This window comes from Solanum stenotomum, chromosome 3 (genome assembly GCF_019186545.1).
Source record: "Solanum stenotomum isolate F172 chromosome 3, ASM1918654v1, whole genome shotgun sequence".
Taxonomy (NCBI): domain Eukaryota; kingdom Viridiplantae; phylum Streptophyta; class Magnoliopsida; order Solanales; family Solanaceae; genus Solanum; species Solanum stenotomum.
The window spans coordinates 155,720-170,430 of record NC_064284.1 but is presented as its reverse complement, the minus strand read 5'-3'; the positions used below and the strand labels follow the sequence as shown (position 1 = coordinate 170,430).

Below are 14,711 nucleotides of genomic sequence, written 5' to 3'. Positions count from 1 at the left end.
AACTAGTATCTGGATACCTGCGTGTGTTTGGATACGTGTGTTATGTGTTGTTCCATATAATTATTTTTATAAATTTATTAGAATGATTAAAATTCGTTGAAAACATGAGCGTAATGAGCAGTGTTTTAAAAGGTGAAGCGGGGAGTTTTACTTAGCATAGGGTGAGGCGTACGTCTCCAGACATGGGGCGTAAGCTCTATGGATCTTTCTAAATTTTTAATTTACATTATAGTATGATAATATAGTAACACAAAATTATAAAAATACATCAATAGTTTGAAATAATTACAAACATGATTAAGGAAACTCGTAGAAAATAAAACTTAACATGATTATACAAGTATAAATAATCTAATATCTTAACTTTCTAATTATAAGAAANGCTCTATGGATCTTTTAAATTTTTTAATTTACATTATAGTATGATAATATAATAACACAAAATTAGAAAAATACATCAATAGTTTAAAATAATTACAAACATGATTAAGGAAACTCGTAGAAAATAAAACTTAACATGATTATACAAGTATAAATAATCTAATATCTTAACTTTCTAATTATAAGAAAAGAATCATTATTTCTAAAAATATATTATTATCCTACTATACAATTTACCCCTAAAAGAAAATAAACAACAAATCTTAGTAGTATTATGATAAAAACATTACCCCGTCATTAATAAAAATAAAATTACTTTCAAATAGCTAAATAAAATATGATCAATGATATGTGAAAAGTAAAATTTCACTACGTATTTTTTTTTAAATGTTACGTAATATAATCACCCTCATAATGTTACTAGATAGTGTAGATACGACAATTTGTTACTTGAGTTACTCTCTCAATCTTCTTATTTCTATAGATTAAAAAATTATTAAGTATATCATTCATTTATTAAAGAATTATGAGGGTCAACAATGTTAACTAAAGCAGTAGATGTTGGCATGCTTACGGCGTACCGTCCGACTCTTAAGATGTAAGCCTTACAAAACTAAGCCTCACAATTAGAGAAGTGATTGCATTCCATAAGTTCCTCTGGTGGTCTCTATATTCAAGTTTTAAGCTTTTACCACATCCCAAATGTAGCTTGGGTTTTTTTCTTTTGCTCTGTCATCTTTTTTCCCCTTTGATATGAAACTGATGGTATTTTCATTCATGCCATTGGAAAGTAAAATTATAGACTACATTATAATAGGAATATAAGAAAAATCCATTCTATTGTCTAGTAAACTCACAATTACAACTTTACAAGGCGATCAAACAATCATCATATTCTTTGAGAACGTTTTATGATATTCATTTTCCGGGAACAAAGTTTGTGGCGAAAGCCCAGGCATTGTTGTTAACTGGATCTGCAAGGTGGTCCGCAAGGTTTTCTAATGGACCATTTCCGGTAAACAATAGCTTGAACAAAGAATCCAAACATAGAGAACATAGCAAGTCTGCCGTTTTTTATCTCCTTTACCTTGAGCTCAGCAAATGCCTCTGGATCATCAGCAAGGCCTAATGGGTCAAAGCTTTCACCTGGGTAGAGTGGGTCGACAACCTCACCAAAAGGTCCACCAGCAATACGGTATCCCTCAACAGCTCCCATCAACACAACTTGGCAAGCCCAAATGGCCAAGATGCTTTGTGCATGGACCAAGCTTGGGTTGCCCAAGTAGTCAAGTCCACCCTCGCTGAAGATCTGGGATCCAGCTTTGAACCATACAGCCTCACCAAACTTGACACCATTACGGGCCAAGAGCTCAGGGAAGACATATCCAAGAGCACCAAGCATAGCCCATCTGTAGTGGATCACCTCAAGTTCACGGTTCTTGGCAAAGGTTTCAGGGTCTGCTGAAAGTCCAGCAGTATCCCAGCCGTAGTCACCAGGGAATTCACCAGTCAAGCAGCTTGGGGACTCACCAGAGAATGGGCCTAAGTACTTAACACGGTCTGGTCCATACCATGGGCTGCTAGATGGGGCAGACTTTGCGACAGCCTTTCTCATAGTAATCCTTCCATTTCCAGTGATTTCTGAGGCAGAGGGTGAGAGTTTCACCGCCTGTCCAGCAAAAGAAGGGGAAGAAAGAGCCATTGTAGCAGCTGCCATGGTTTATATCAAGAAAAAAGTAAGTGTTTGAAATGTCGAAGTTGGTTGTGATGAAGCTGAAGTTAGTTGGGGTTCAGAATATATAGGAGATAATTAGAGAGAAATAATCCTCTTATCTAGTGATATCTATATCTATGATATCATTGGGTATCAAGATCTCATTTGTAGAAATTAATACACATTTAGCAATCTCCAATCCATCAATTTTCATAGAAAGGACGCATTCAATATTGTCCTATCATATGTGGTCACAAGGATCGAACTCTCCCCTGTGATTTGTTGAGCTTACAATATGATATCCCTATCATTATCCACTTGGCATTTCTCTACATTTTGTCTACATGCAGGGTAAAAGATACCACCATTATAGTTCATTCAATGTAAAAATATGGTTTAGCAAAATTTGAGGATAAGGTGAAATTTATTACTTCTTTATTCATGAATTTTGGGAAATTAATAATGCATCTTTATACAGAAAGCAATGCTGAGACTTGGAAAGAGCTTGTTCAGAAGATCATGAGTAAATAATTTAATTTGTTGGAATTCATCAGCATCACAATATATTGGCTGTGTTAAGACTTGAGAGAAATTTAATTTACTAATTGTAGATTTAAGTTATATACACTGACAGTGTAAAGATGTTTTTACAGTATCGGTAAAATTTTAACAAGTGATAGTAGGTCAGTTCCCTAGTCTTACGAGACAACCAATTGGAGTAATGTTTATCAAGGATTTACCTATAATTACTTTATAAGTAAACTGATTGTATATATTTTTTATATTAATAGTGCATAGAGATTAAATTTGTTGCCAATAAGTGTCATGTGTCACGGACTTAGAGTCTCACTAATGCTCCGTGCGGCACTTGACAATTTACTCACGAATCTTTCACGATCTTGTAAGCTCAAGCAAGCCCTTTAAGACTAGATCGCTAAGAGAATGAAAAGGAAGACTTAGAGAATTTTGGAAGAAGGCTTTTGTATTGCTTGGAGAATGCTTACAACTTTGCTTGCTTGCTTGGATTCTTGGTTGGATTCTTGGTTGGATGCCTTGCAAATGAATGGCACCCCCTATTTATACTAACTCCTAGGGACTAAAGTACAATTTTAAATTACTTTCTAAGTCCCTAAACTTATTTACACTTTGGTCCTAGCTCTAGAACTTTCTACACACTCTAGGACCTTCCATTGCCTTCTAAGTCATTCTAGAGAATTCTAGGGAATTCTCTAGCCTTCTTGAATAATCTAGAGGGTTCTAGAGTCTTCCGGAAACCTCTCCACAACTCTAGATCCTTCCGCCCCTATCCGGATGCAAAATTCTACTGCGATGTGGCGGGATGTGACACATGTATAGCATTACTTGTCTCTTCTGCTAACCAACTATACAAGTATGTCCTTTGTCTCTGGTCAATACTATGCGCCTTGTTAGGAAGGATGATTTTTCAAGAAATTTATGAATTTGCTCACAGGACACATAATGTAAGGACTTGCAATCTCATATATTACTTACTATGTTCAGACTACAAAACACATTGGTTTTCCCTTCTCAATGAAATGTCAATGTTCTGGTAGTGAAATAAAACAATGGCCTCTTATTTCCTCTCACTTTTCGACAGAAAAATGAGGAATCATGTAATAACGCCATGGTGTTCAACATTAGTACTTTACACTAATTTTGAGTATTGCATCTAGAGAATTAATTGAATTCCATAAGTTCCTCTGACCTAAAAATTCAAGTTTTAAGCTTATAACAGCTTATAGTTTTTCTAGTTACCACATCTCAATTCTCATATGTATCTTCAATTATTTTTTCTCTGTTCTCTTTCTTCTCCCCTTTGGTGTGAAAGTGGTAATATTTTTTATTCATGGCTTTGGAAAATGTAACTCAGAACTACACAATCATTGGAAATTTGGAATATAAAAAAAATAAAAAATCCATTCTATTGTCAAGTAACTCACAACTACTTTACAAGGCCATCAAATAATCAAATTTTAAGATTGTTTAAGATTTTCAATTTCCGGGAACAAAGTTTGTGGCATAAGCCCAGGCATTGTTGTTAACAGGGTCTGCAAGGTGGTCAGCAAGGTTTTCCAATGGACCCTTTCCGGTAACAATAGCTTGAACAAAGAATCCAAACATAGAGAACATAGCAAGTCTGCCGTTCTTGATCTCCTTTACCTTGAGCTTAGCAAATGCCTCCGGGTCTTCAGCAAGGCCTAATGGGTCGAAGCTGCCACCGGGGTAGAGTGGGTCGACAACCTCACCAAGAGGCCCACCAGCAATACGGTNTTTTTTATCTCCTTTACCTTGAGCTCAGCAAATGCCTCTGAATCATCAGCAAGGCCTAATGGGTCAAAGCTTCCACCTGGGTAGAGTGGGTCGACAACCTCACCAAGAGGTCCACCAGCAATACGGTATCCCTCAACGGCTCCCATCAACACAACTTGGCAAGCCCAAATGGCCAAGATGCTTTGTGCATGGACCAAGCTTGGGTTGCCCAAGTAGTCAAGTCCACTCTCGCTGAAGATTTGGGATCCGGCCTTGAACCACACAGCCTCACCAAACTTGACACCATTACGGGCCAAGAGCTCTGGAAAAACACATCCAAGAGCACCAAGCATAGCCCATCTGCAGTGGATCACCTCAATTCACGGTTCTTGGCAAATGTTTCAGGGTCTGCTGAAAGTCCAGCAGTATCCCATCCATAGTCACTTGGGAACTCACCGGTCAAGTAGCTTAGGGACTCACCAGAGAATGGGCCCAAGTACTTAACACGGTCAGGGCCATACCATGGGCTGCTAGATGAGGCAGACTTGGCGACAGCCTTTCTCATAGTGATCCTTCCATTTCCAGAAATTTCTGAGGCAGAGGGTGAGAGTTTCACTGCCTGTCCAGCAAAAGAAGGGGAAGAAAGAGCCATTGTAGAAACTGCCATGGTTTATGTCAAGAGAAAAGTAAGCGTTTGATGGTATGATATATTGTTGAAGTTGGCTGTGGTGAGATGAAGTTACAAAGGGAACTAATTCACCATTTATATATGGAGTAATTAAGAGGTAAATAGTCCAAATTATCTAATGATATCTGTATGTATGATCTCATTGGGTATCAAGATCCCATGTGTAGCAATTAATGCGATCTTGCCAATCTCCAATCCTTCAATTTTCCAAGATGTTTATAAGGGGACCCATTCATTATTGTCATCCTATGTGTGACTGTAAGGATTGAACTCTACCCTGTGATTTGTTGAGCTTATAATACTGATATCTCTTATCATTATGCATTTGAAATTTCTCCAGATTTTATCTTTCAGCACTATAGCTCATTCAATCTAGAACTATAATGTAGCCTTTCACTAAACATGTTACATGACAAGTCGGACACCCTCAGGAAACATATACAGCAGATTCACATATGCAGCCAGAACTTCATAAGATTTACATTTGGTTAACCAGAAGAACAAATATCAATTAGAATCCCAATACATTAAATCAAGAACCACTAACCAAATACTAAACACCATGCACCAAAATTTCTATCATTGAACTACTGATCAGAACATTTTTAATACATAAAAAAAATTCACACGGAGAGAAATCAGTCAAGAGAACAAGACACTTCGTAAAGGTATTTTAAGTAAAGGTTTATCACCATAACAAGTAAATGTATCTGTGAAGACATGCTACGCCTTGTAACATTTACATGACCACTTGAGGGCATAAGCAACCAAATGAGTAAGACATTTCAGAGATGGTCAACAACATCAACAGAAAAGTCACATTCAATTCAAAATAGTACTAAACACAGATATAGCTACAAAAGTTAGCTTTACATGTCACTTGTCTATGTCCAACATGAGCCAATCGTGGCGAATAACTGAAATCTAAACAGAGTTTTGTGAGATAGGTCCAAGGTAATCACCCTCCAAGCTCACGACTGCTTGGAATTCATTCTCCACCTCCACATACCTTGCTCCAACCACGATGAAACGCACCACAGTGTCTTTCTCAATTTTAGACATCTTCTCATTCATAAAGATTGGATTTTCTCCGGGCACATACTTATAATCCGCCATCTTCTGATGAGAGAGGTACACCTTGTCTGTGGGGCCACTTCTCAAAAAGACACCATGCTTCAAGATCTTGTCAACAACCCCTTCCAAGATCTCTCCACGGAATATCTTGAAGGTAACACAGCTGAATTCCACAGGGAAAAGCACATCACCAGTGTGTTCTCGAACTTTCCCTTCCCCAATCCTCTCCAATGTAGTGAGAGCCATAAAGTAACCAAGATTTTTTGAGGCCTTCTTGGCAGCAAAGTCATCCATGAGGCGAATAACAATTGCCTTCTGAAGCATTAAGCCCTCAACATCAAGGTTCTCCGCAGGGATTATCACATTCTACGACAACTGAGATTTCAAATACATTTTGAAGGACCTGTCACAAATCAAAACACAGTGGGCTTTATCAAGGGAAATATGAGGCCTTGCAAAGAAACCATGCAGTCACAACAATTCTAGTATGGAAGTTCAAGAAAAAGTTTCGAATTTCATATGCCAACACCACAAGAAATACAGTACACATCTACTGAAATTTATAAATCAGGAGAAGATTTCTAATCCCCACAAACACTGTTAAGGTGCAAAAGGTACTGGGTATGGAACTGCAAGAGATAGAATGGTACAAGGATTTGGATGTGGTGTTCTTAACAAGCAGGATCAGTCATCTTCTCCTCATATAAGTTGCAGATATTGACTTGAAACCTCACAGGAAAACATAGGAGACTACACGAATTCACTCCTCTGAGATAAGACTTTATCAGCTCACACGAGAATACAGCAATCAGGCTGTTGCAACATCCTCATTAATAAGATAATACAACCCCCCACCCCAGAAGAAAAAAACTCTAATAAGAGTATTTACACCGATTTGAAACTCTTCTAACTCTGCTAAACCGACCATTGGAGGTAGAATGATGAAATAGAGTTTCCCACCGACAAAGAAAGAATTTTTCAAATTATCAAATGCTTTTAGAAGCCAACTGCAGGTAAGTGTCTATGCCCAGCATGAGTGGGTGACAACAACAACAACATACCCTTTGTAATCCCACAAGCGGGGTTTAAGAAGGGTAGTGTGCACCTAGACCTTACCCAAGGTAGAGAGGCTGTTTTCGAATAGACCTCGGCTCAAGTAAAAACATAACACCCAGCACAAATTGGTAACTTAAGAAAAGATGGGGAGGGGGGGGGGGGGTAAAATCTTTTAGGACCGTCAAATTATAGTTACAAATTACATTGTTAAGTAGATAAAACTTTAATTCGTAATGAATAATATACATATCCCCCCTAGGTTTTGGGCAACATGTGAAAATCAACCTACCAAATGCCTCATATGTCAATCAGCTTCCTTTACGAGCATTTTCCAAGAGTTAATAATGCAAAATGCATATGCATTTCACGGAGACAATAACAGTTATATAAGAGTAAACTGTTTTGGGCAACATGTGAAAATCAACCTACCAAATGCCCCATATTTCAATCAGCTTCCTTCACGAGAGTTAATAATGCAAAATGCATAGGCATTTCACGGAGGCAATGACAATTATATAAGAGTAAACTTAGATAAGAAAAAGGAAACACCGAATGACCTAAAACAATACGATTAGGAAAACTTTCAATGACTAGGGTAAAATCTGCAGCGTTTCTAAAACAATGTGACTAAAAGCTAAATTGGGACTTCACTTTTGCTTTTAAGCTTCTAAAGAGTGCGGAACAGTGATGGAGGAAACTAAAATTTATGTTACCGTAGACACAACATTGCATGATCGGAAAGTAACAAATAAAGGAAACAATTTGAAAAAAAATCTGAACATAGAAAAGAAAAAAAAAAGCATAAGAAAAAGAACCGACGATGGCGGAGGCACTGTAGTGGGACTAACCTTTGGTGGACAGCCCGGCAACGGCGACGGAGAAGGTGAGGTACGGGAAGTTTAGGAAATTGGGTTCAGCTCACTTGTGTGACTTGGTGATACGTTTTTAGTCCACAAAGTTGTGTTGTTTTCAGTTTAACCCCCTTTTTTTCATTGATAGTCTTAATTAGTAGCAACGAGTATAGTTGTGAATATGGCTGTTTATACAGTTTACAGGTTAACTAGTTATTTCTTTCGAAAACAGTTTTTCTACCCACACAAAGTAAGCGTATGTTGTTTAATAAATGTTCTCGAACCAATTGTCCACTCAAATGGAAAGTTAAACAGGTGCCATCAGAGAGTTGTTAATATCAAAAGATCATATCATCTTTCAAATCTCTTGCATAATTCAAAACTGATGGCATTGTTGTTTAACCAAGCTATGAAGGTCCAAGCTAATTTAAGGAGTGAAAAGTTAAAAATGTTCATTGCTATGAAACTACAAGCTAAAGATTATTAGTACATAAAAGAATTGACAATTGTTCCTCTCTCGCTGCGCCCAGCAAGTCGCCCACACGGAGATGCAAGAAACAGCCACTGTGTATCACATTAATCCCCTATATTACTCCAGAAGATTGCTCTAGCTAAACTGAGCTGAATTAAGGCTTGAATGCAGAAAAGGCGACGACAGAGTTGTGACCACCAAAACCAAAGGAATTGGAGATTGCTGCATATGTAAGAAATTGATGTTATGTTGGAAGTTTTTCAATTATTCATGAGAATGTTTATTTGTGAAAATATAATATGGTGCTATAATTTGAAGTGTATCTTACCAACATTCACTTCATGCTGCTGTTTTTTGTTTGGAACAGTATCAAACTCCACTGAAGGCTCAGGATTCTGCAATATTCATTACAATTAGAGATTTGCAAATGAAGAATGAGCATAGCAATTGACATTTGATATGCAAGTTTGAAAATATAGAACAACTCACGAATTGGTTAATTGAAGGATGCACCCAGCCGGTTGTAATAGCTTTAATTGTTGCGATAGCTTCCAGACCACCAGCAGCACCGAGGCAATGCCCTATCATAGACTGGAACAATATGGGGAAAAAATTTAAAAGATGAACATACTGCCAAATACACTGATAAATTCGAATAAATGAAGAGATGCATTACAATGTAGACAGAATTACCTTGGTTGCATTCATTTTGATTCCTGAGGTGGTCTTGAAAACCTTCTTGACAGCATTTATTTCGGCTAGATCACCAACAATGGTGGAAGTTGCATGAGCATTAATGTAGTTAACCTAAAAAGAAAAATGGAAGATCAATCCAGTAATCGAACCCAACTTTAACGTTTAGAAAAATCTACCCAAAACATTCTGTACCTGTTACCAAAGACTATAACACATTATCAAAAGCTGAATGTTTCAAGTACCCACTTAAACTAGGTTCTAAAGTTCTGGATGATCAAAATAAAGAGACAATTTCACTTTCAGCCGTTTCGTCATCAACAACAAAAAAGAAGGTCAATCCAAACTAGTGGCTTCCGGCCATATGAATTCTCAATATGCCGTTCTGCTTGAACATCTTAAATAGGATTACTGAAAGGACAATTCTAGGGTACTATCGAAATGTGAATGTGTGACTATTAATTCATCAACAGATATCATGCTGATTCTAGACAATTGCTGTATGTTAGGGCATTCTCTTGTGCTTTGAAGCAAAGTCAGTGTCATGGCTCAAGATCAACAAATAAAATGTGGGCTCAGTAGTGAGAGAAGTTGAGAACAAGGATGGTTTGGCCCACAATGTTACCATGTAGCATCAGTGATTGCCTTCCATGCCACTTGTAAATATAGTGCATACTGAAACCAGGCAGTTCAAAGATCCCAAAAGAGATTAGTGGGTTGGATATATATCTGGAGGCAAACTTTCACCTTGTTGCGTGAAAAGAAGTAACACAGCGAGGTGAGAAGGTTGGTATTGTTAAAATCAGATCTGAGAAGAAGACACTTAAGCTCCAGAAAGGGGGAGTGGTATCTAGGATGAATTCTACAAGCATTTTAGGTGCATTGTGGCTAATGGTGAAAGAATCCAGATTTTTCTGATCGCCAGCAGTTTGAACATGCGCCTTTGATGATTAAAATTGAATAGTAACCTTTCCTTTACTCTCAATAAAGGATGTCTTTATCTAGTAAAGAGAGAGGGGAGTAATCTTTACTTGGAATCTGAAATTTAGAATAAACCTCATATGGGAGGTAGCATTTTTTCTCAAAGAGACAACGGGACATGGATGAGAGAGTCTATGCGCATAAAATTGACATGGAAAAGACTATGATGTCACAAGTAGTTGTTTTTTAACTATTAAAGAATGAAGATTCACTCGTTGCACAATATCTTCCATTCAGCCTAAAACAAAACACACACAAAAATGTCCTACAACAAGGCCCATGTAACATGAAAAGAAATCTCTTTCATGTCAATAGTTTACTATCTTCACTGTAACCTTTTCCCAACAACAGAAGAATTCTAAGAAGCAAAAGTATGAGATATGACGGATCTTGGGTTTGGTAGCCCCAAGATAACATTTTGATAAGTTTTCAAATTTTTAACAGAAAACATCTGGAGCGATTTGCTCTTTCCAGCATGTCTTTTACCCTCTCTTTGACTATTGAGTAGACAATGAGAGTACAACCTCAACTGCTTGTAGAGGGAAGTAAATACCTCTTCTGGTGACACTCCAGCATCTTCAAGGGTGCTAAGAATACATGAAGAAACACCAAGACCATCAGCTCGGGGATCAGTCATGTGATAAGCATCACAATTAACTGCACCACCCAAATACTCTGCAATTATTGGTGCTCCTCGTTTCATTGCATGCTCCAAACTTTCCATCACCTGCCAAGAATGTCATTCAATTTTCATAATAACTTTCCAACCGGTGAGTAGATTGTATTAAAGTGACAGAAATCTCTAGTGCTTAATCTAATTATGCAGTCTACCGTGCAATGAAAGAAAGACCAGCAATTCATGGATAGCAGTTTATTGCATATTTAGTTGCTTCGGGATTGGAATCAACTTATGAAAAAGCAAACTACATTGGACTACACATAACTTTTGCTCAAACTAGCTTAGATGCACTTCCTATGACCAAAATATGAGAATCACTAGTTAGCTTACCAAGATTCCAGCCCCCTCTCCCATAACAAATCCATCTCTATCTTTGTCCCATGGTCTGGAAGCAGTTTGTGGATCATCATTCCTTTGAGACAAAGCTCTGCATGCCACAAAACCTCCTAAACCAATAGGTATCATGGCAGCTTCAGTTCCACCAGCAAGCATCAAATCAGCTTCACCTCTGCGAATATGATTTGCGGCAGCATAAAAACAGTAATTGGAGGTAGCACAAGCAGTTGAGATTGAGTAGTTTGGTCCCATAAAACCTAGATCAATACCAAGCAAAGCAGAACCCATGTTTGTTATGGCATATGGTATAAAAAATGGAGTAATTTTCCTATGACCCTTTTCAATTAAATTCTGGACGCCATCTGAGAAAACCGTAAGACCACCCATTCCTGTTCCTACAAGAACACCTGCTCGCTCCTTATCAATCTGCAGGAAGAACATAAATAAACAACCTGGAGTCATGTACTGCAGAAAAGAAACAAATCTAGAAAAACAATGAAGTCTGAACAAATAGCTATGCTAAATATTCACATCAACACTTTTCAAATGCACTAATGATAAATTTGTATTGTGGGGAACGGTATTTTTTATTGTTTCTGGTATTCCAAAATGCACTGGCAAGACTCAAGACTTTTACACAATTATGGTCTCTAAGACATCATGAAAGCCCAATTCCAGCATTTTGGTGAAAATAGATATGAAATACAAGCAATAAATGGCATAAAACCAGCTAAAATACCAAAACAAACACAATCAGCTAGCAATTTTCTCCAAATTCTCCACATCTCCAAATAAAATGATCGAAATGAACAAAACATCCAAGCCGAAAGCACATCATGCAAGCCCCATTCCAGCAAATTCACCATACCAAAAAAGAAAAACAGAAAATCTTCACAGATATAACCAAATCGAAATAGCAAAAGAACGAAAAGAAAAGTCGAACCTTTTCTAATCTATCACCCCCAAGATCTGCATTTTCCAAAGCTTTCTTGCCAGCAACAATGGCATACCTTAAACAATCATCAAGCCTCCTATCATTCTTCCCATCAATATACCCTTCAGATGTAAACCCACGAATTTGTCCCCCAAATCTTGTAGGAAACTTAGAAGCATCAAAACGATCAATAAGCGAAATCCCACTTTCACCAGCCAAAAGTTTTTCATAGTAAGTATCGACATCATTCCCGAACACAGAAACAAGACCCGTCCCAGTTATAACAACCCTTTTCTTTGGGTCTTTCTCTCTTTTGGGAGCAGAAACAGTGGATGCAGAAGCTGATATAATAAAAGGCACTCTTTTAGCACCCAATGACCTTACATTGGTGAATTGGGGCATGTTTTTCCGAAGAGGATCTAGTGGAGATGGACGAAATGATAGAGATTGCATTGCTTCCATTGTTAACTGAAATGGGTTTTGAGATTTGAGGTGGCGGAGCAAGAAGAAGAAGCAGAAGCAGAAGCAAAAAGCTTTTCGATGTGAACGATGTGAGTGTATTACTATTTTTAGAGAGAGAGAAAGGGGGAGTGTGTTTTGTGCTTCTACAGCAAGAGAGAGAGACCAAGTCACAACCAAAATGTGTACGACTAATTTAAATAGAGGATGTTTTTGTGTTACCCACCCTTCATTCATGATTTGATTAAAAATCGATTCAAATTAAAATTAATAAAACAAATGAATTAAACTAACAAATTCAAATATCTTGTTTTTCCCCTTAATTTTTTTTATTTTGATATGTAATTGTGCTATTAGTTCTGGATATAAGCATGTCTAATTTGTGTCTGAGTAGATTTGGCTTTTTTGGAACTTTTAGACTTTGTTTGGATGGTTGTTATGCATTGTTTCATAATGTATTGTATTATATCGTACTATATTGTTTTAATGAATACAATATTTGGATAGATTATATCGTTTTCCGTCGTTATATTATGTTAGACATCCGTAATTTGAATGATAAACCTACAAGAAAAAAAGTAGGATATGGAGTACATCTACTATGAAAAGGTAGGGTAAAAGATAATTTACATATTTAAATAATAAGCAAAGATAAAATGAGAAGTAGATATAAAGGTAACGACGCGATCACACCAAATCGATCGTTACAATGAGTCTTTGCATCATTACCTAACCATTGATTTAAACGATACGATACAATAGAATTTAAGCAACAATCAAGACAAACATTTTATTTAAACTAACAACGCAATACAATAGAACGGGTAACAATCATTCAAACAAGGTGCTACAAGTTTTATTTATAGGTTCATTTTGAACTCTAAATCATTTGCAACTTTTTTGAGTAGATTGAAATTTAGTAATCTTAATTATATTTTTTCTCCCGGAAGAAAGACAGTTTCATGAATCATTAGTTTTGTAGTATTTAGCTTTGTACAAAATTATTATATTCTCAGTGCATTCACAAATCACAAGGAACCCTTCCATTCTAATTATGAATCTGTTTTAATGAAATGATGTTACATTTGCCTAATAAAATGTTGTTACTTTTATTGTTTGTTTAATGTCAAAAAGTAATAATAGAAAAAATGAATAAAAAACTTTATATTTATATATGATTAAAAATTAAGTAGTCGAAGCAAAATCAACGACAATCAAATTAATAAAATGTATTATATTTGTCTTTTTTATTTTAATAATTTTAAAATCAACTACTTCTTTTTTGTATTAAATTTTAATTAAGAATCAACCCTGATCAAATAGCAAACATCCTACTCACAAAAAATAAGGAGTTATTATACCTTACTAATTAGGAAATTTATTATTAGAAGAAAGAATTAAATTAAAGTCGTATGACGTATTCTGTAACGCAATTCACTACAATGTATAAATTAGTAGTAATTTTAGATTGTGTTAAACTTATGTAAATCACATTTACCTCTTGGTACGAATATACAAATATACAGTATTGTGACTTGTTAATATCAAATATAATGTGCATACAAAGACATTTGTGGGCATGTAGATATGCTAATTAATTAGCTCTACTTGGTCAAAATACATGTTTTAAATACCTCTTATATCGTAATCATAATTATTTATTTGTACGAACATGAATTACACACCAGAGAAAATTATAATATGTTATATTATTGTTACTTTTATTAACTTGGAAATAAAATAAATCCTTGAAATATCAACTTTCTAACTTGTGAAAACATAAATATTCACATGTCAAGTCATCAATATAGAGCCATGAATCCATGATACATCGTTTTCATCTTTTTTAACCTAAAATCAAAATAAATCATTAGAAATTATTCATCAAAATTGACTATAATTATATGTGTGATGGCATAATGGTTACCTTTCATCTCTTTATTTTTATTTTTCTTCTACTTTTTTTTTTTTAACTACATTTAGATTCATATAGTCAAATGTCTAAGATTTTAATAGACTGATTGAAGATGTTGGTGCACCCAATTTAGGTGTTCCTCATTGAATGTCATAACTACATAATAAAGTCTGAAATGGATAGCAAACCTAACTTTATCCCCATACA

General features: G+C 36.1%; 4 protein-coding genes and 1 pseudogene across 6 annotated transcripts in view; 1 reads left to right on the top strand and 4 right to left on the bottom strand.

Annotated features, from left to right (window-relative positions):
- LOC125857417 (uncharacterized) overlaps positions 1-14,711 on the top strand; it is a 49,696-nt gene that overhangs the window by 31,780 nt on the left and 3,205 nt on the right. The window lies entirely within an intron of this gene.
- LOC125857416 (chlorophyll a-b binding protein 1B, chloroplastic-like) lies at positions 1,198-2,148 on the bottom strand. The gene has a single exon (XM_049536999.1). The coding sequence runs from the start codon at positions 2,096-2,098 to the stop codon at positions 1,346-1,348; it is 753 nt and encodes a 250-aa protein (XP_049392956.1). The 5' UTR covers positions 2,099-2,148; the 3' UTR covers positions 1,198-1,345.
- Positions 4,051-5,051, bottom strand: LOC125857412 (chlorophyll a-b binding protein 1B, chloroplastic-like; annotated as a pseudogene). Its single transcript, XR_007445663.1, has 2 exons — positions 4,486-5,051; positions 4,051-4,357 (listed from the first exon to the last, which is right to left on the bottom strand). The product of XR_007445663.1 is annotated as a chlorophyll a-b binding protein 1B, chloroplastic-like (transcript).
- Positions 5,859-8,127, bottom strand: LOC125857419 (DNA-directed RNA polymerase V subunit 7-like). Of its 2 annotated transcripts, none has more exons than XM_049537003.1 (2): positions 8,033-8,127; positions 5,859-6,531 (listed from the first exon to the last, which is right to left on the bottom strand). In XM_049537003.1, the coding sequence occupies exon 2, from the start codon at positions 6,450-6,452 to the stop codon at positions 5,979-5,981; it is 474 nt and encodes a 157-aa protein (XP_049392960.1). In that variant the 5' UTR covers positions 6,453-6,531; positions 8,033-8,127; the 3' UTR covers positions 5,859-5,978. The 2 variants fall into 2 exon arrangements, with proteins under 2 accessions (XP_049392960.1, XP_049392961.1); XM_049537004.1 differs by having other exon boundaries at positions 8,000-8,084.
- On the bottom strand, positions 8,374-12,755 carry LOC125857403 (3-oxoacyl-[acyl-carrier-protein] synthase I, chloroplastic). Its single transcript, XM_049536985.1, has 7 exons — positions 12,140-12,755; positions 11,191-11,622; positions 10,735-10,908; positions 9,201-9,314; positions 8,997-9,098; positions 8,836-8,902; positions 8,374-8,729 (listed from the first exon to the last, which is right to left on the bottom strand). The coding sequence occupies exons 1-7, from the start codon at positions 12,590-12,592 to the stop codon at positions 8,662-8,664; spliced, it is 1,410 nt and encodes a 469-aa protein (XP_049392942.1). The 5' UTR covers positions 12,593-12,755; the 3' UTR covers positions 8,374-8,661.